At 42.5% G+C, this 21506-nt stretch overlaps 1 protein-coding gene across 30 annotated transcripts in view; it reads right to left on the bottom strand.

Moving 5' to 3' along the window:
* The window catches only part of GPHA2 (glycoprotein hormone subunit alpha 2), a 32813-nt gene extending 17524 nt beyond the window's left edge, over positions 1-15289 (bottom strand). For 9 of the 30 annotated variants that reach the window (XM_049096962.1, XM_049096965.1, XM_049096951.1 and 6 more), the window contains exons 1-5: positions 15087-15289; positions 12193-12313; positions 10959-11131; positions 6024-6141; positions 2204-2312 (exon numbers count right to left, since the gene is read on the bottom strand). Coding sequence is in view for 22 of the 30 variants with exons in the window: in XM_049096951.1 (XP_048952908.1) it covers positions 2204-2312; positions 6024-6141; positions 10959-11131; positions 12193-12284 (492 nt within the window). In the remaining 8 variants the exon portion in view is untranslated. Of the gene's footprint in view, positions 1-2203; positions 2313-6023; positions 6142-6689; positions 7475-10958; positions 11132-12192; positions 12314-13050; positions 13145-13210; positions 13300-15086 lie in introns of those variants that run through there. The other 21 variants (XM_049096952.1, XM_049096963.1, XM_049096966.1 and 18 more) reach the window with 16 other exon arrangements.
* Between the last annotated feature and the right edge of the window lie 6217 nt (positions 15290-21506).

The raw sequence follows: 21506 nt of genomic DNA, 5'->3' as shown, positions 1-21506 counted from the left end.
CCTGTATCAGAACTTCATTGCTTTTGCCATTTCTTTTTATGGCTAAATACTATTTTATTGTATATATGTATATACCACACATACGAACTGCATTTTGTTTATCCATTCACCAATTTGATGGACACTGTGTTGTTTCCACCTTCTGGCTACTGTGAATAATACAGGCTTGAACATTGTTTGTACAAGCATCTGCTTGAGTCCCCATTTTCAATTCTTTTGGGCATATACCTAGGAATGAAATTGCTGGGTCATATGGTAATTCTATGTTTAACTTTTTGAGGAACTGCCAAATTGTTTTCCATGGCAGGTGCACTATTTTATATTCCTATCAGCACTATACAAGGCTTCCAATTTCTCCACATCCTTGCCAACTGCTATTTTGCTTTTTTTTTTTTTAATATAGCTATCCTAGTAGGTGTGAAGTGGCATCTCATTGTGATTTGGATTTGCATTTCCCTAGTTACTAATGATATTGAGCATCTTTTCATGTGCTTGTTTGCCATTCAAATATCTCCTTTGAAGAACGTCTATTCAAGTCCCGTGTCCATTTTTAAATTGATTTTATTTTTTGCTGTTGAGTTATACTTCTTTCTGTATTCTATATATTAAACTCTTATCATATATATGATTTACAAGTATTTTCTCCCATCTGTGGATTTCCTTTCACTCTTTGATAGTGTCCTTTGATGCACAGTTTTTAGTGAAGTTCAAATGTATCTAATTTCTTTTGTTGCCTATGCCTTTGGTATTGTATTTTAAGAAACCACTGCCAAATTCAGTCATGAAGATTTGTTTCCTCCTAACAGTTTTATAGTTTTAGCTCTTTGATCTATCTTTTTTTAAGATTTCATTTATTTATTCATGAGAGACAGAAAGAAAGAGATGCAGAGACATAGGCAGAGGGAGAAGCAGGTCCCCCACAAAGAGTTGGATGCAGGACTCCATCCCAGATCCCAGGATCATGCCCTGAGCCAAAGGCAGACACTCAACCCCTGTGCCACCCAGGCATCCCTCTTTGATCTATTTTTTAAATGATTTTATTATTGCCCAGTCTGCTAGCATGTTATTTGGTGGTCCAGAAATCCAGAGAAGTTGTTGTCATTTCATTTTTGGGAGCTCTCAAGCATTTCCCCCCCGACAGGTGAGACTGCAGAAAGTCCAAGATGAACATCATGTTTGCAGACACAGTGCTCATCGTTTTTATCTCTGTGTGTATGGCTCTTCTCGCCGAGGGTATCACTTGGGTCCTGGTTTACAGGACAGACAAGTACAAGAGACTGAAAGTGGAGGTGGAAAAACAGAGTAAAAAATTGGAAAAGAAGGGCACCTGGATGGCTCAGTGGTTGAGCATCTGCCTTTGGCTCAGGTGGTGATCCCAGAGTCCTGGAATCAAGTCCCGCATCGGGCTCCCTGCGGGGAGCATGCTTGTCCCTCTGCCTATGTCTCTCATGAATTAAGAAAAGAAAAGGAAAGGAAAGGAAAGGGAAGGGAAGGGAAGGGAAGGGAAGGGAAGGGAAGGGAAGGGAAGGGAAGGGAAGGGAAGGGAAGGGAAGGGAAGGGAAAAGAAAAGAAAGAAAAGAAAAGAAGAAAGAAAGAAAGAAAGAAAAGAAAGAAAGAAGAAAGAAGAAAGAAAGAAAGAAAGAAAGAAAGAAAGAAAGAAAGAAAGAAAGAAAGAAAGAAAGAAAGAAAGAAAGAAAGAAAGAAAGAAAGAAAGAAAGAAAGAAAGAAAGAAAGAAAGAAAGAATGAATCGGGGCCAGTCTGGGTGGCTTAATGGTTTAGCGTCACCTTCAGTCCAGGGCGTGATCCTGGAGACCCGGGATCGAGTCTTAGTCCCACATTGGGCTCCCTGCATGGAGCCTGCTTCTCACTCTGTCTGTGTCTCTGCCTCTCTCTCTTTGTTTCTCATGAATAAACAAATAAAATATTTTTAAAAATGGAAATAAGAAGGAAACAATGACAGTCATTTGGTAGACAACACAAAACTGAAAAATAACAACAGGGACCTATCCGAATGAAATCCATGTTTGCAATTGGCTTTTATTTTACTGTCCTAATGAGAATGTTCAATTCCATATTTGATGGTAGAGTGGCAGCAAAACTACTTTTCACCCCTCTCTCCTATATCCAAGGTCTACCTTATCAAAACCTGCTGGGGGATGACACCACAGACTGTCCCTTCATCTTTCTGTATATTTTCTGTACCATGTCAATTCCACAGAACATCCAGAAGATTCTTGATCCTGCCCCTTCACGAGGTGTCACCAAGCAGGCAGGTGGTTTCTTGGTCCTCCACCTCCTTCTGGGAAGTTCTCTTGAAAACAAGAAGAATCCTGTAATTCCTGTTATTCTTTTCAAATTAAAAAAATTTTAGGGGATCCCTGGTGGCTTAGTGGTTTGGCGCCTGCCTTCGGCCCAGGGCGTGATCCTGGGGTCCTGGGATCGAGTCCCGCATCAGGTTCCCTGCGTGGAGCCTGTTTCTCTCTCTGCCTGTGTCTCTGCCTCTCTCTCTCTGTGTATCTCATGAATAAATAAAATCTTTAAAAAATTTTTTTAAATATGTCTGTTGGTTAGATAAATTCAGGTGATGTTTATGTACTGAGAAACAAATAGCATTTTTCTTGTTTGGCTTACATGAATATTTTCTGTGGGATTGACTCTCAAGTCTATGCTGTATGCCATGTACCATGGAAGTTGGTTCTCCATGAGCAATTAGAAATCTGGAAGAAAAAATTTAGTTTGTGGTATCTTAATCGGAACTATTTGTTGTACATTGTTTCCAAGTCAAGTAAATGACCCAAGATCAATAAAGAGGCCAAAAGGTTAGCTAAAAAAGGGGGGGTGGATTTATTATCTACTTAGAGGAGGGAGGAGCAGAGGGAGAGAGAGTCTTAAGCAGATTCCCTGGTGAAAACAGACCCCAACACAGGACTCAGTCTCACGACCCTGAGATCATGACCTGAGCTGAAACCAAGAGTTGGTCCCTGAACCAACTCTGCCACTCAGGTACCCCTAGATCTCTGATCTATTTTTAGTTAAGTTTTGTATACAGTATAGTTAAGGGTCTAACTTCATTTTTCTGAATGTGAATATCCACTCTTCTCAGAACCATTTATTAAAGACACTGTTCCTCCTCTATTGAATGGTCTTGGCATTCTAGTAAAAAACCTATAGACGTGAAGGTTTATTTCTGGGCTCTCAATTCTATTCTACAGTCTATAAAGTTGTCCTAATGCCATTACCATACTTTTTGATTACCTGCAGCTTTGTAGTAAATTTTTAAATTGGGAAGTATTAGTCTTCCAATTTTGTTCTTTTTCAAGATTATTGTGGCTATTCAGGGTCTCTTGAAATTTCCTATCAATTTTTTAGATGGGCTTATCCATTTTCTTAAGTAACTTATAAACAATTTATTAAAAAGTTTGATTTGAGCATCTGCAGTGGTGACTTCAACCTTAACTCTTGGCTCAATACTGATGTAAGTAATCTGTTTAACAATCTCAGAAGGGCTGATCCTCATCAGAAAATGATCCCAAATCTCAGAACCTTCACAAGAAGTTTTTCTTATAGTGATTCTCAGAGTCTTGGTAGTCATCTGAACTGGTCCTTCTACTTTGAGATTCTTTTCCTTTGCACCTCTGATCAAGTCAGCATATACCTTTTCCAGAGATTTTTTTGTTGTAGCTGGTGAGAGTAATTTTTTTTAAAGATTTTATTTATTTATTCATGAGAAACACAGAGAGAGGCAGAGACATAGGCAGAGGGAGCAGGTTTCCCCCAAGGAGCCTGATGTGGGACTCGATCCCTAACTGTGGGATCACATCCTGAACAGAAGGCAGATGCTCAACTGCTGAGCCACCCAGACGTCCATAATTCTGGCATTTTTAAAAGATTTTATTTATTTATTCGAGAGAGACACAGAGATACAGAGACACAGGCAGAGGGAGAAGCAGGCTCCCCAAGGGGAGCCCAGTGTAGGGCTTGGTCCTAGGACCCTCGGATCACAACCTGAGGCAAAGGCAGATGCTCAACCACTGAACCACCCAGGTTCCCCTGGTGAGTGTAATTCTAATTCAGTGAATTGCCACCTCTGGTTCCACAAGTGTTTCCCTGGTGTTTTTAAAAGCCATGGCTGTGGCGTGGTTCCTGACTGACTTGTTCCTTGGCCAGAGTGAACAGTGGTGAGTTAGGAGCAGGAGTGGGGTGTCCAAGGGCTCCACTGTGGGTGCAACCACATCTTCCTCAGAGGGCACTTGTCCATTTTTGAAAAATATGCCATTGGGATTTTGATAGAGATTTCACTGAATCTGTAGATTGCTTTGTCACCTTAATAATATTAAGTCTTCTAATACACAAACATAAATCTATTAAGTCTTTTATTTCTTTTGGCAACTTTTCGCAGATTTTAGTGTGCAAATTTTGCATTGTGGTTAAATTCATTGCTAATTATTTTTTTTCTTATTGATACTATTGTAATCAGAATTTTCTCAATTTTTTTTCAGATTGTTTTGCATACAAATACAACTGATTTTGTGTGTTGATTTTGTATGCTGAAACTGCTGAATTTATTGATCAGGTCTAACAGGGTTTTTTTGTGCATATGTGGACTCTTTAGGGTTTTCTACATGTAAGATCATGTCTTCCACAGATATAGCTGCACTTCTTCCTTTCCAATTTGTATGATTTAATTTCTTTTTCCTAATTGCTCTGGCTAGAAACCAGTACTATGATGAAGAGAAGTGGTAAAAGGGGGCATCCTTGTTTTGTTCTTGATCTTAAGGGAAAAACTTTTGAAGTTTTTCATAAATGAGTGATGTTAGCTGTGGGATTTTCATATATGGCCTTTATCATATTGAAGAAGTTCCCCTCTATGCCTAGTTAACTGAGTGTTTTTATCATGAAAGGGTTCTAGATTTGGTCAAATGCTTTTTTTTCTTTTTTCTTTTTTTAAGTAGGTAGAAGTTTACTGAATACATCAAAAGGGAGCAGCAGGCAGGACAGCAAAGGAGAAGCCATTTACCTTAAATGCCTTTTCTTTATCAATTGGGATGATCATGTGTTTTTCCCCCTTCATTCTATTAATGCAGTGTATTATATTGGTTGATTTTTTTTTATTGGTTGATTTCTGTATGTTGAACCATCATTGCATTCCTGGGGTAAATCCCAGGCATGTAAACAATGCCAATCGTTTTAATGCCAATTAATTTTTTTAGAAATATAGTTCTTTTTTAAAATATTTTTTATTTGAGAGAGAGAGAGAACAAACAAGAGGAGGGGCAGAGGGAGAGGAAAAGAAAGAATCTCCAGCAGACTCCCTACTGAATACAGAACCTGATGTGGGGTTCCATCTCATGACCCTGAGTTTATGACCTGAGCCCAAATCAAGAGTCAGACACTTAACCAACTGAGCCACTCAGGTGCCCCTAGAAATATAGTTATTTTTAATAAAATGAGTTATTTGTTAACATTTAATATTATTTTAGATTAATAAGTATATTATTTTGATTTTTAAAAATCTTTATATGATACATATTGACAGGTATAACCCACATAATCAAAACCTCTTTGGGATTCTCAATAATCTTAAGAGTAAAAAGGGATCCTGAGATAAAAAATCTTGAGAACCACTGCTCCAGAGGTATGCCATCACTAATTTAGAAACTTACATGAATAATAACATATGGAATATAAAATACCTGGGAAAGAGAGTCCTACAAGATGCTATTTTTAGCCAGTCTCATGGACTGAGTGAAGGCAGAGAAGAGATGACCTGTGGAAATATACTAACCTGTATTTGAAAAGACTACTCTCCTAGCCTTAAAATTTTTTTTTTTAATTTATGATAGTCACAGAGAGAGAGAGGGAGAGAGAGAGAGGCAGAGACACAGGCAGAGGGAGAAGCAGGCTCCATGCACCGGGAGCCCGATGTGGGATTCGATCCCAGGTCTCCAGGATCGCGCCCTGGGCCAAAGGCAGGCGCCAAACCACTGCGCCACCCAGGGATCCCTCCTAGCCTTAAAATTACCTGATGTTGTTGCCATATCTAATTTTGAATTTATACACATTGGGTCCTGCATGAAGAAATCTCGTCTCTGGAAACGGGTAGGTGAAGGGTTTTAAACTCATTGCTCCCAAATGATAGCCTAAATAAAACAAAAATATTAGAGAATTATTAAAAAGTTAAGATGGTTCCTTACCAACTTTATGGTATGGGAAAGACAGCCTGCCCAATCTGTAGCTTCTCTTCATGAGTAAAATGTCCAACACTCAGCACCATTGCCTATGTCCTAGGCTCAGTTTTTATACTAATCATCTATATTAATCACCTGGACCATTTTCCTACCTACTTGGGGATGATATATGGTGGGTAATGTCTCTACTTGAAATCAAAAGACCTGAGTTCAAGTTTGTAGTTTACCTTACAACCTTGGGCAAATCACTTCTCTCCATAAGACTACTGATACTAACATCTGACGACTCACAAGGTTTTTGTTAGGATTAAATCTATCTCTCAAATATCTCTTGAATCTATTCTCCTCCCTTGTCCCCACTTTCCCTGGAACCTAGGCCAATGTGAAGAGATCTCAGGTCAAATACTGAAACAATCCAAATGCACCAATAGGTGGCACAATTAGTAAGACCTCTGCTGTTAATTTTAGATTAAAGTTAAGGGATAAACACAACTTCTTACCACAGCTAATACAGCAAATAAGGATGTACACTAATGTTTCCCAGTTCTGCTGAGGAACACTCTTTCCTACCTCTCAACCACTCTTCCTCTTCACCACTTGAGACCGCCCTGTGCTACAAGAGTGCCTACCATCCTCCTAGAGCTTACTAGTTTTACTTTTCCTATTCTAGAATCTCTGCTCACTTAAGGTTCTGAGGGAAACTCAGGAAAGGGGAAAGATGAAAAAAGAAGAATGGCATGTCTCTTCTCCTCCAAGAGGGCATTTGGTACACTCAGAAGAAAGAATCAAGCACAGTGATTCGTGATTTTCTAAGTCCCTAGGACTTTTCTGTGCCTTTTTACTTGAAGAGATAATAAACCCGATATGTTCTGTCTCTTCATATGAAAGTTTGAGTAATAAATAATGAGATTAGAGATCCAGAGTTCCCAAGGATAAAAACTACCTACACACAAACACAAAGTATTGGTTTCTGAGACAGCTAAGATGGGGCAGACAGAACAGACACAAAGAATAATTTAGGTTTGAACTTAAGCTCAAATATCCCTTAGTTTCTCTGAACCTTGGTTTTCTTACTTATACAATAATAACAACACTAACAACTGTTTGTTTTGCCCTATTCAAAGTGCTTTATATATATTATCTCACTCAATCCTCACAATAAGCCTGAAATCAATAGTCTAAATTTCATAGATAAGGAAACTGAGGTACTGAGAGATGAAGTAACCTCTCCATAGCTATATGAATGTTGGAATCAGGTTTCAAAATGAGGTAATATAAGGCCAGACTTGATGCTCTTATCCACTTTTCCACTCTGCTTTTATGGGGGGGAGGGGTTAGTACAAAAAAATAATACAATGAATATAAAATCATTTTGTAAGTACTAAAATATTATATACAAATAAAGGACTATTTTCATTATTCTTTCCTTCATATTACCCTAGTCCCATTTCTACTCAGGAGGGAAATCTCTTGTATGGTGGAGTCAGGAGATCTATGTGCCCAAAGAATGGAATTTCCCATAATTTCCAAAGTTCATGTCTGGGGCTGCCAGTAAAGAGATATCCCAGTGTCTGATCTCGGCTACTTGGGATTAGAATGACAGGAGGTTGGAGCCAGAACCCATGAGACTATTTAGACTAGAATTGCAGTCAAAAATGAAAAGAAATAGTTGGTGCCAATTGCAAAGTTACCAGAGGGGAAATATTGTTCATATCCTGAAAAAAAGCTTGCTGTTTCCCATGCCCAAAGCATGGCAAGAACCCAGCTAGATTTGATTGTTTTTGCTGCCAAGGTGACTTTTGTAGCAGGAAAGGAGCCCACCTGGTGAGACTTAGGTTGCTGCCACAAAAATTTAGCTTTCAGTTATTCAGAGGGTTCTCCTAAAATGCAGTCACCTCTGACCACAGACTGAAGTCTGGGGGATCAGAGCAAAGGAAATGAAGAACATTTGCTGGAAATGACAATCCAGCAAGGAAACTTCATGTACTGGGCTACAGCTGGCTGTCTGAAAGAGGTAAAAACAGCCCTCTCTGGCTGGGGCCTGCCTGTTAATTGCTGGCTGCCTGCTTCAGAAACAAACACCACACACTAATTACCTCATTTGAAAATAAAGATTAGACAGCATAATCCAAAAGAACCACATAGTAGTAGTGGTTCAGAGGTTTCACAAGGTTATTTTCCAACTTGAGTACTGTAGTCATGATGACACTATGAAATCGTAACAGATGAAGGGTCAGACTCTCAACCCATTTTTAGGTGATCAAAAAACAAGATGGGTTTAAAACAAAAAAGAAAAGTGTAGAGGCAATACGCAACAGTTGGAAAGACATAAGATTTGGAATTGGAGGATCAAGGTGTGAGTCCTAGCTCTGCCTCTTATTCGTCATTAGACCCTGAGCATGTCACTTAGCTTCATCATTTCTCAGTTTCTTCACCAACAAATGGGGATCCCATCTACCCCTGGAGTTACTGTGGGATTAAATAAGATTACATTGTAAATAGCACTTCATAAATTCTAGAGTATTGTATAAACATTAGCTGTTTTGATAGATTTGATGTTTCTCTCTTAATGCTTCACTAAAAAAAGCAAATTTAAAAAGAAAACTATATTTAATCTCAGTGCAAAAAGTCTGCAAATCCCAATCAAGAACCTTTCTTTGAAAATTCCCAATAATTAGATTTAAATGATATGTAGGCAATGATGTTAAATTTTTAAAGTTTTTTAGTAATTTTTTTTCACATAAAGAAATATCTGGGTCAGTGCATAGAATCTAAACCAGGGCTGATTGTTACATGAGGATAATGATATTGACTACTGAGATGGAAGGAGATGATGAGAAAGTACTGTCACTAAATATATCTGGTGACATTTGATGCAAAAATCCTCCACAGTTAAAGAATAAAAGACTTTCATAAGCATTTATTCAAATTACATTTACTGGGCAGGTCTAATATGACAGGCTTTGTGACCACTGAGTATGGGCAACAACATAGAGAAATCTCACTGATACTATGAATTTACTACCCAAGTTTCAGAACTGAGATTGAAGACAGATGATTAGCTTTTCCTTCCACCTTCACAAATCTTTGACTGGTCTCAGAGGTCTGCCTGGGTCTACTGAAGTATATTTAGACTAGAGATTCTATACTAGAGAGTATTTCCAATTAGAGATTCATGGTTGCCTATAGCCTGAAGTGCCCTTTGTTTTAGGGTACGAGAAGAAACTGATTTCACCAAAGAGGAAATAACTTCCACAAGGTCATGTAACTCAGTATGGAACCAGGTTTAGCACTCCTCAAGACTGTTGATTCCTTTGGCCCACATATTTTCCATTACAACACAGCACCCTGTCAGTCACTTTATTAAATTGTAACCCTGGTCACTCTTGTAATTGTGGATAATTCAAGACAAACTCAACCTGGGTACAAAGGCATCAAACCAAAATGTAAGGGACGCCTGGGTGGCTCAGCAGTTAAAATGTCTGCCTTTGGCTCATGGTGTGATCCTGGAGTCCTGGGATTGAGTCCTACATCGGGCTCCCTGCATGAAGCCTGCTTCTCTCTCTGCCTGTGTCTCCGCCTTTCTCTCTCTCTCCGTGTGTCTCTCATGAATAAATAAATACAATCTTTAAAAAAAAAAAAAAAAACCAAAACGTAAGCTTTAGAATTACTTCTTGGGGTTAAAGGGTTACGTTCACATTTGTTTGTCTTCAAGCTCTATTTTTCAAAAGGAACTATTCTCAGTTTCTTCACCTTTCAGGGTGACTAGTGTGGCTAATGAAATAATGCAGGTATAATTGCTTATTGTAGTGCTCTACACATAGGTTATTCTTTATTTAAAAACAAAAACAAAAAAAAAAACAAAGAGTTAAGATATGGGACAAGAAGAGACTAATCTAAGACTACCCAGGACACTTTCATGCTTATTGATGTCATTCTTTCTCATTAGGTTTCTTCCTACTCTTTAGATACAATCTTTAAAATGCTCTTGGCATTTGTTCAGGAATAGATTTGCCTTTGGAACTGTATCAGAGTTTGTTTTGTTTTGTTTTGTTTGAGAGAAAAGTAACTAAACCTAACAGAGAGGTAAGAAGATGCCCTAAAATCAACCCAAAAGGCCTACTGGACAACTTAACAGACCAGAAAGGAGACTAAATTAATCTCTTAAGCTACCCTTTGCACCTAAGTACCTCTTCCACCTACATCTTAACCATCCTAAAAGCTATTGGAAAAACTACCATTGGTCAATAGGTCCAGAACTGTGCATCTTATTCTAGAAAAGCAATAGAATGGTATCTCATCTCACTATCCTGCCCAGTAGTAGGGCTTGTTTAATGACAACCAACCTATTAGAATTCACATCATTTTGCAGCACTCTAAACATCCTACCACCCCCAGGAACCCAAAAAGCATTTGGATGTAAAACTGCAGGCAATAAAAGACGTTTTATTTTTCGGTTATACCACTGGGTGAGTTGCCCTGAAGCAGTACATGTAAGGAAGAAAAACTTAAATCAGCGTAAAGAGCATCAGTAGTTTCAGAAGGGCAAATGATGGAGAAAGTATCCTTAGGTAGAGAGAAAGGAATGACTTTTACAATTTTGAGCTAAAAACTCTGAGTCCACGATGTACATATGTCAAGGGTCTTAGTGACAGAAGACTGATACAGGCAAGTGTGAAAAGAAAGCTTCTAAAATATTACAGCTGTGTTCTTGCCATGAAACAATGGCAGATTCTGAAGAAATCAAGTTAATAAGAAAACCAAATTACTTTTTACGGAGATGCCTGGGTGGCTCAGCGGTTGAGCATTTGCCTTTGGCTCAGGTCGTGGTCTCGGGATCTGGAATCGAGTCCCACGTTGTGCTCCCTGTGAGGAGCCTGCTTCTCCCTCTGACTCTGTCTCTGCCCCTTTCTCTCTGTCTCTCATGAATGAATAAATAAATCTTAAAAAAAAAATTACGTTTTATGTAAAGAGAGAAAATTTCACACAGGAAATTTGAAATATTTTACTAACTTTAATCCAATTCTGTTGAGACACTGGGAAGATAAGAACTGTATTTACAAAAAGATATACCTGACTTGAGATCATCATCTTGGCAAAGGTCATACATCAGGATAAGATTAAAACTCATATGTATTGCTAAAGCAAGATAGTCCAGCTGACTATGAACTGGCCTAGACTCCATATTAGCTTCAACTCTTTATATTTTACCACCTAAGCCTAGCTCTAAAATAATGAAATAAATTCTAATTGCTAAGAAACATAAAGCTTTGTACTTTGAAAAACCATCAAAACCATTGGGATCTGGGCAGCCCCGGTTGCGCAGCGGTTTAGCGCCGCCTGCAGCCCAGGGCGTGATCCTGGAGACCCTGGATCGAGTCCCACGTCAGGCTCTCTGCATGGAGCCTGCTTCTCCCTCTGCCTGTGTCTCTGCCTCTCTCTCTCTCTCTCTGCATCTCTATGAATAAATAAATAAAATCTTAAAAAAAAAAAACCATTGGGATCTAATGGTGAACAGGCCTTAACAAAAACCTCATATTTAAAAGCACATTCAGTGTATATAATGCTTTCCTATCCCTATCTCACAAGATCAAAAAACTTCTATTGAAGTTGGGAGGGCAGATTCAGTTGGTTGAGTGTCTGCCTTTGGCTCTCAGGTCATGATCCTAGCATCCTGGAGTGAGCCCCATATCAGGCTCTCTGCTCAGTGGGGAGTCTGCTTCTCTCTCTGCCTCTCAAATAAATAAAATCTTAAAAACAAAAGAAAGAAATAAAAAAGAAAGATGAACTGTACAAAGGTAAGAGTAGAAGCAGGGAACCACTCAGGAAGCTTTTGTAGTAGTCCAAGAGAAAGATGCTGCTGATTTTGACTGGAAAGTCTCAGTGGTTAGTAAATAGTTGAATCTGGGGTATATTTGAGACTGATGGACTAAGTGTGGGATTCAAGGATGACTCTTATGTTTTTAGCCTTTGCTATCATATTAGGTGGATAATGGTACATACCCTTTACTAAGATGAGGAAGGATTCTAGATAAAGATTTGTGGAGTAAGTCAGTCATTTTGTTTTGGTTAAGTCCAAGAAGTTCATTAGACATCTCAGTGGATATACCAAGAGGATGGTCACCTAGTATGCAAGGGATGTAAATCAGGATGGAAATATAAAATTATTTTCTTTAAAGATTTTATTTATTCCTAAGAGACACACAGAGAGAGGCAGAGACACAGGCAAAGGGAGAAGCAGGCTTTCTGCGGGGAGCCCAATGTGGGACCCGATCCTGGATCCAAGGATGATGCTCTGAGCAAAAGGCAGATGTTCAACCATGAGCCACCCAGGGGTCCCAGAAATACAAATTTAAGTCATCAGTGTTTAGACAGTATTTAAGGCTAGTGAACAGATGAGATCATCTAAGAGGGTATAGCCAGAGAACGGATGAAGGCCTTATTTCTAGTCCAGGTTATGATTTGTGGAGTCTATCCTAAGAGCAATGGGAAGGTACTGAAGGATAAATGACCACATAGTTGTGAGGTAAAGTATACTATTTATATTTCTGGTTGTAATGTGGGAAATAATCCAGAACAAGAGCAGATAAAAAAAGGACCAGGACCAGCCCGTGGTATGAAGCAGAAGTTAGTAAGTAGTCGACTGGTTTGGAAGATGCCTATGAGGCTGTCTAGTTATGATTTGGTGACTTGATGGGGGGTTGGGAGAAAGAACAAAGATGATTCCTAGTGGCTTGAGCAACTTACTGAAGAGAAAAAAGTGCCACTTTGCAGCCTCTCTGGAATACAGTGTGGAGACTCCTCAAGAAGTTAAAAATAGAGCTTTCCAATGATGCATCAGTTGAGCTACTGGGCATTTACCTCAAAGATACAGATGTAGTGCAATGACATAGTAGTCCAATGTTTATAGCAGCAATGTTCACAATAGCCAAATTGTTGAAGGAGCCACGATGTCCTTTGACAGATGAATGGATAAAGACAATGGAATATTACTCAGCCATCAGAAAGGACAAATACCTACCATTTACATCAATGTGGATGGAGCTGGAGGGTATTATGCTGCATGAAATTAGTCAATCAGAGAAAGACAATTATCCTTTGGTGACATTCCTATGTGTAATAGAACCAATAGTGAAAGGGACCTTAAGGGAAGTGGGGGAAACAGAGTGGGTAAAAATCAGAGAGGAAGACAAACTACCATGGACTCCTAACTCTGGGAAACAAAGGGTTGCATAAAGGGAGGCGGGTGGGGGGATGGGGTAACCTGGTGATGGGCATTGAGGAGGGCAGGTGATATGATGAGCACTGGGTGTTACACTATATGATGGCAAATGGAAGTTATTTTTACTTATTTTTTTTTAAAGATTCCATTTACTTATTCATGAGAGACAGACAGAGAGAGAGAGAGAGGCAGAGACAAAGAAGCAGGCTCCATTCATTTGGGGAATATACAAAAAAATAGTGAAAGGGAATAAAGGGATAAGGAGAAAAAATGAGTGGGAAATATCAGAAAGGGAGACAGAACATGAGAGACTCCTAACTCTGGGAAAGGAACTAGGGGTGGTGGAAGGGGAGGTGGGCAGGGGGTGGGGGTGACTGGTGACGGGCACTGAGGGGGGCACTTGATGGGATGAGCACTGGGTGTTATTCTATATGTTGGCAAATTGAACACCAATAAAAAATAAAGTTATTAAAAAAAAGAAAGAAGCAGCAGCAGGCTCCATGCAGGGAGGCCGACGTGGGACTTGATCCCAGGTCTCCAGGATCACACCCTAGGCTGAAGGTGACGCTAAACCACTGAGCCACCCGGGCTGCCCGTTAAATGGAATTTAAATAAAACTTTTAAAAGTGCGACTTCCTGGAAAAGGTAGCCTTAGGAAATTTTTGAGGGGACGATATGAAGTCCTTACTGGGACATGCTCCATTTCAAGGTGCCCCATGAGATACCCAGAGAAAGATTTGGGGTAGACTGTTGGGATACTGTGGTAGATTTACTACCAGCACAGGTGCAAATGAAGGAACTAAAGTTCAGAAACACCAAGGATGTAGATGTGTAGATGTGCATCTACAAGATGCCCGTGTGCATCTTCGCGCTTTCTCAGACGCCGAGGTTCAAAGCCCGGAGAAGCCTCATCGAGGACCAGGACTCAACTCTTCACCTCCGAGGTTCAGTCAGGCATTCAAAAGCAGAAACTCACAGATTACTAAAACGTGATGTGACAAGAAATGTCTCAAAGGGACTAGCCTTGCTTTCATGGCAACCGCTATGCCTGGGTCCAGGGAAGGCTGCAGACCAGAGCAGGTGTTTTCCTTGGTGGGGGAAAGCGAAGGGGGACAGAGAGGGAGGGCAGGGAGGGGAGAAGGGGACAGAAGTGGAGGGAGGGGGGATCCCTGGGTGGCGCAGCGGTTTAGCGCCTGCCTTTGGCCCAGGGCGGGATCCTGGAGACCCGGGATCGAATCCCACGTCGGGCTCCCGGTGCATGGAGCCTGCTTCTCCCTCTGCCTGTGTCTCTGCCTCTCTCTCTCTCTCTCTCTCTGTGACTATCATAAAAAAAAATAAAAAAATAAAAAAAAAAAGAAGTGGAGGGAGGGGAAGGAGGGGGAACGGGAGGGGGGAAAGGGAGGCGGAGGCGTTCTGAGGGGCCGAGCGGCCAGGGTCTGGCCTAGGACTGCTGGGGCCCCGGGGCGCTCAGCCCGGGAAGCGGGTCTGTACGAGGCGCCCCCCACCCCCACCCACCCCGGACTCTCTCGCACTCCCGCGGCCCGCAAGCGGCCACCCCGCCTAGCCCTTGGGGGTATCTGCGGGACGGTGGCGCCGGGCCTCGAACTCTCCCTCGGAAAATAAAGGCAAGAAAGCGCCAACCTCAGGGGAGCACCAGGCCGCTGTGGGCCATTACCTCAGACCCAAGAACTTCCCAGGCCCGGCCGGGCTCCTACACAGGCTTAGAGTTCTTCGCGCCTCGTAAAAGAGGCCTCAGCCGAAGCTGCCACTAGAGAGCGCCCCCAAAAGCGGCGGGCGGCCACAGCCCGAGGAGCGCGACTCCGGAGCTCCCTCAGACCCCCGCGGGCGCTTTGGCTTTTGCCGCGCGCCCGCCAGGCCTTCTGCGCACGCGTAGCTGCGCTCCCCCCGCCCCCCCCCCGGCAGCCGGGCGTTCTGCACATGCGCAAACGCGCTTCCTCGCCTCGCGTAGCGGGAGCGCGCGCGCGCAGGCTTGGCCACGATGTGCGCGTGCGCTGCGTGGCGACACCGCCCTTGGGTTGCGCGAAGCCGGGGTTGGGAGAGGCCTTCGGGCCCACGCGTCGGAGCACCGGCCCCGGGCGCTTTTTTTGGTCGCTACGCAGCCTGTCCACCAATTGTTGGATTAGCGCACGCTCTGTCCCTTGGGTGGTCCGGTCGGGAGCTGCCTCCCGCGGGGCACCTACTACGTGTCAAACGTCGTGCAGGCACTTCCATACTCGCTCTCCTTCTGCCCTGACCGCCATGTTGTAAAGCAGTCATCAATATCCCAATTTTAGGGCAGCCCGGGGGGCTCAGCGGTTAGCGCCGCCTTCAGCCCAGGGCGCGATCCTGGAGACCCGGATGGAGTCCCACGTCGGGCTCCCTGCATGGAGCCTGCTTCTCCCTCTGCCTGTGTCTCTGCCTCTCTCTCTCTCTCTGTCTCATGAATAAATAAATAAAATCTTTATATATATATATATATCCTAATTTTAAAGAGTCCCGGGAATGGTCCTCTTCACTGCTCTTGCTGTTCCCATGCTTGGAATGCCTCCTTCACCCCACTTAAAAACTATTTCACATGCCCAACTCTTTGAAGGCTGAGTCTTGTCCATCTTTTTATACACAAGAAATTAAGCCTCTACTATTTATTGGGTAGTACATGCAAAGACCTGGAAAAGCAAGGCAGGAAAAGAAAGAAGTGGATGGAGGGCACGGGGAAGAGGAAAATAGATCTCAGGTAGGCACTTGCCCCACCTAAAGAAGGCCTCTGTTACCCAGTGTCCCACTGAAGGGAGGCCTTTTGAGAAGTGTGAACTGGTAATGCCAGATCTGATTTTCATGGGAAATCTCCCAATTTAAAAATGTTGGCAGCTGATTTGTGGACTGAAACTAACACATTTGTGTGCACAGGTCTTAAGCCACCCATCTGTGACTCTGACCTTGTTTGGCAAAGAGTAGAATTTGACCAAGTTAGTTGGAGGTGAGTCCCAGAGCAGGGCAGCCTTCTGACAGCTGTTGTGAACACATCCCTTGCACAATCCATGCTGGGGAACCAAGCGAAAGACCCTTCTTTGGGCAGAGTGGGGATGGGGTCCATGCAGGGTAAAGGAATCAGGATTCTGTTGAGGCTGGAGAAAACTATTCTGTACCTGTGCTGTTTACTTATAATCCACCTACCTGGATATTACTTGTACCTAAGATTGTGGTAAACAAGGTTGTGAGTCTTAAATGGCCACTTGTGATGTACATGATTTCCTATGGAGGATGACCCTGGTCAAGGGTGAAAGACAGAGGAAATAATCACTGGACACAAATACTCTTTATTTACAACCAGCCGGAAGGGAAATAGGCAGAAACCCAGGGGATTCTAACCAAAAGCCTTACTTATTACAATCCCAAATGACCAAACATCCCACTTCTTGCCATCTACAATTATGGGTTGCCAAATGAAATAAAAGGAACACACTGACACTTTGAGTAAGATGGAACTGAAGTGTCTCCTGGCAGACCCACACACTGCTGTTGAGGCTTGGAGCAGCACCTGGTAAGCCAGAGGGGGCTTCCCAGCCCACGTGGTCCACTGTTATTTCCTTCCTGTTTGCACAGGGTAGCAACTACATGTTGGGCACTTTCTTTTATGATGAGGTCAAGGCTGCTTCCACTGGGGCTGTGGCTGAGGGCCCTTAATGGGATGCAGCTAGAGGGAGGAATTCTTACCTGAATTAAGAAGAGAAGGGGCAGAGAAGGGCCAGAGAAGGGGCAAGCTGACACCTGAGCAGGAATGTTAAGTGCCCAGAATTTCAGGAGGAACTTAGAGCAAGTAATATTATTAGAGAAGGGAGGTTGCAGTGAGTATTTCCACTAAGAGAGTGGATTCAGGAATTTGGAGCCAGTCAGATAAAGGGATAACAAATATTTAATCAACAAATATTTATTTGAGTAACTATTAACAAGCACTATTCTAGCCCTTTGGGGATACCTTGGTGAAGAAGACAAAATTAACTCTCATTATGGAGATAACCCTGAGATTAAACTAGATGGGAGGATCGTAGCTTGCTTTCGTGAGCTACCCAGGAGGGCTGTATGACTGACCTTGCTTAAAGAGCTACAGGTGGCCCATTCACTGGCCACCATAGACAAGACAGTGGAAGGGGCAATGCTTGTGGGCTTGAGGGCTGCCTTGTACCTTGATATTCTTTTTTACTTTAAACTGGTATTGCATTTATTTTTTTAAAGATTTTATTTATTTATTAGAGAGAGAGAGAGTACAAGTAGGGGGAGAGGTAAACAGAGGGAGAGGGAGAAGCAGGATTCCTGCTGAGCAGGGAGCCCAACGTGGGGCTTGATCCCAAAACCCTGGGGATGATGACTTGAGCTGAAGGGAGACACTTAACTGATTGAGCCACCCAGGTGCCCCAAACTGGCATTACGTTAAAAAGAAAAATTTGGGATCCCTGGGTGGCTCAGTGGTTTAGAGCCTGCTCATGGAGCCTGATTCTCCCTTTGCCTGAGTCTCTGCCTCTCTGTGTGTGTGTGTGTCTCTCATGAATAAATAAATAAAATCTTTTTTTTTTAGATTTATTTATTTATTTATTCATGAGAGACACAGAGAGAGAGAGAGAGGCAGAGACAGGAGGAGGGAGAAGCAGGCTCCACGCTGGGAGCCCGACGCGGGACCGGATCCCGGGACCCCAGGACCGCGCCCCGGGCCAAAGGGAGGCACCAAACCACTGAGCCACCCAGGGATCCCCATAAATAAAATCTTTAAAAAAAAAATTCCCTGTAGTAGCGTTCACTGTTTTTGGTGTATTAAGTCTGTTATTTTAACATATGCATAAATTCAAGGGTAGATCAGGAGAGAGAAAGAATAGTTTTGTCACTTCAAAAAATTACCTTAGGTTACCACTTTGTACTCAAACCCTCTTCCTACCCCAACCACTGGCAAACTGTTCCCCCATTCCTAGTTTTCCAGTATGTCACATAAATGGATTCATACAGGATGTAACCTTTTGGAATTGGGTTCTTTCTCTGGGTGACACATTTAAATTTATCCATGCTGTTGTATATATCCATAGCTCATTACTTTTTATTGCCAAGAAATATTCTTTTTTATTATTTTTAATTTTAAATATTTTATTTGTTTATTCATGATAGACACACAGGCAGAGACAGAGACACAGGCAGAGGAGAGGCAGACTCACTGTGGGGAGCCCGATGCAGGACCATCCCAGGACCCCAGGATCACGACCTAAGCCAAAGACAGACACTCAAGCACTGAGCCCCCCAGGTGCCCCTGCCAAGAAGTATTCTATTGCATGATATTCCACCACTTTTTTATTATTTGGCTCTTGACATTTGGGTTGTTTTAAATTTTTGGCAATCTTGAATAAAGCTTCTATAAGGATTGACATACCAGTTGTTTAAACTTAAGTCTTCATATTTCTCAAGTAAATACCTAGGATGGGGATCTCTGGATTGTATGGCAAGTGTGTGTTTGGATTTATAAGAAACTACCAAACTGTTTTCCAGATTGGCTGTATCGTTGTGCATTCTTACCAGCAGAGTATGAGAGTTTTCATTGCTGTGCATCCTTGTCAGCACTTGGTATGTTAGTTTTATTTTTTTTTTGCCCACTATAATAGATGTTAATGGTATCTAGTGTAGATCTAATTCATATTTCCCTAATGACTACTAACGTTGAGCATCTTTTCATGTGTTCTTGGGATTCTTGAGAATTGATAAACCTGTACCCCAACTCGCAAACCAACCTACAGTGCTAAAGAGACTTATATGGATTCATATTTGGGTTTTTTTTTAAGATTTTATTTATTTATTCATGAGAGACAGAGAGAGAGAGAGAGAGGCAGATACACAAGCAGAGGGAGAAGCAAGTTCCATGCAGGGAGCCTGATGTGGGACTCGATCCCAGGTCTCCAGGATCATGCCCTGGGCTGAAGGTAGCGCTAAACCGCTGAGCCACCCAGGCTGCCCAGAGACTTATATGGATTCATATTTGGCCTGGCATACTGGAACATTTTAGCAGCAATGCTTAGCAGATGACAATTGGCTTGAAAGCACACATGCCAGATCTGTCAAGCCAACAAGCAGGCGGCAAGAGGCTCCTGGCTGCTAGCACTGTCTCCTCTGTTCCAGGTTTTAAGTAGAGGAAGATATTTTTTGCCTTTGCCTTTGGGATGTGCTCCTTGTCAGACTCTACATCATCACTGCAAAGTTTTGTGGGGTTTTTTTTTTTTTTTTTTTTTTTTGCTTGGGCCTCCTATTTAATATTTTCCCTTTCTTCTTTCCTTTGCTAAATAACTATTTATTGGAAGCTCACTGCATGACAGGCACTGTGCTAGGCTCTAGGATCACAAAGTTGAAGAAGATGCCAACTCACAGTAGGTTCTCATTCTAATGGGGGTATTGACATAAAGCAGATTTGTAAATGCAGTGCAGTAAGGGCACTGATACATCAGTGTTCCAGGCCTTTGGGGACCTAGAGGATGATTCTTAACCAGCCAGGAGTTGAGAGGGCTTCCTGGAAGAGAAAACAGCTGCAAGGAGTCCTGAAGGATGGGTGGCTCTTGGGCTAAGAGACACAAAGAGGACATTCTAGGTGGAAAGACAGGCTGCGCAAAGGCCTAGCAATAAGAAATAGCAAGCTGTGTGTACACTTTTGTGAGAAGTTCAGCTTTCCTCAGATCTCTGTGTGGTGGTGTGGCATGGCAGGAGATGGGGACAATGAAGGAGATAGGGGATAGATCATGGAGAAGCTTGTGCTGACAATCTTGAATTTATCCCCAAAGCTGTAAGGTACTTTTGAAAGTTAGATTTGGTGTGGGGTGCCTGGGTGACTCAGTCAGTTAAGTGTCTGGCTCTTGATTTTGGTTCAGGTCATGATCTCAGGGTCTTGAGATCAAGCCTCATATTAGGCTCCACATGTGGAGCCTGCTTAAGATTCTCTCTTTCCCTCCCCCTCAGCCCCCACCCCACCCACTTATGCGCTCTCTCTCTCTCTCTCAAAAATAATAATTATTATTACTATTGTTTTGAAAGACTTTATTTATTTATGAGAGACACAGAGTGGGAGAGGCAGACACAGGCAGAGGGAGGAGAAGCAGGCTCCATGCAAGGAGCCTGATGTGGAACTCAATCAAGGGAATCCGGGATCAGGCCCTGAGCCAAAGGCAGATGCTCAACCGCTGAGACACCAATAATAATAATTAAAATAAAATTTAGATTTTGGTTTTAGAAGTGCCTTCCTTTTCTATTTTGCTAACTCATCCTTCAAGGCACATCTCAAAGTCCACCTCCTCTGGGAAGTCCTCTCCAATCCCCCTAACCAGAAAGATTGGCTCCTTCCTAGGGCTCTTTGCCCACTTTGTACTTACTAATCAGTCGGCCTGGAGGGTGGGACTATAATTTGTCCCACTTTGGGCTCCTCATGACACTTGACACGGGGCAACACATAGAAGGTGCTAATAAATACCTGATGAATGTGAATGAATTTGTGAATGGAGGAAGTTTTCTGGGCAGCCCAGCTCCAGAATCTGTCAGATTATACTAGTGCTTCTCAAATTTGAGCATGTGTCAGAATCACCTAGTGGGCTTGTGGATTGCTAAGCTTAGTCTCTAAATTTCAGGGGCCTAAAAATTTGCATGTTGAACAAGCAAAGTAAGTTCCCAGGTGATCATGATGCTGCTGGAGAGGACCACACTCAGAGAACCTTTGATGTGGTTGTGGTTACAATTCACGTGCTTCTCATAGCCACGCCCTAAGCCAGGCATTGTCATGGGGCCCTCATCGCTGCTGTTTATCACAGTTGTCTGACCACCTGACCTTTCAGAGGATCCCTTCACAGGATTTCCTTAGTCTTGACTCTGTTCCATCCCTTAGAGCTGGAGCTGGGCATTACAGTGCCCTCTCCTGTTCCTTTTCTCCCAGGGGGTCACATGGGTTCCTTAACAGTCTTCTCTCCCACTGAGTAGTTCACCAGTGAGCTCCAGAGGACAGGACAAATCCCGAGTGTGACCTGTGAAGAAGCCTGGGATATATCATGGCTCTTCCTAATAGGTTCAGAAAGGGGTCTTGTCCCCT

Source organism: Canis lupus, chromosome 18 (genome assembly GCF_003254725.2).
Source record: "Canis lupus dingo isolate Sandy chromosome 18, ASM325472v2, whole genome shotgun sequence".
Classification (NCBI taxonomy): Eukaryota; Metazoa; Chordata; class Mammalia; order Carnivora; family Canidae; genus Canis; species Canis lupus.
Note: the sequence above shows the minus strand (reverse complement) of the source record. Positions and strands in the feature narration are given on the sequence as shown.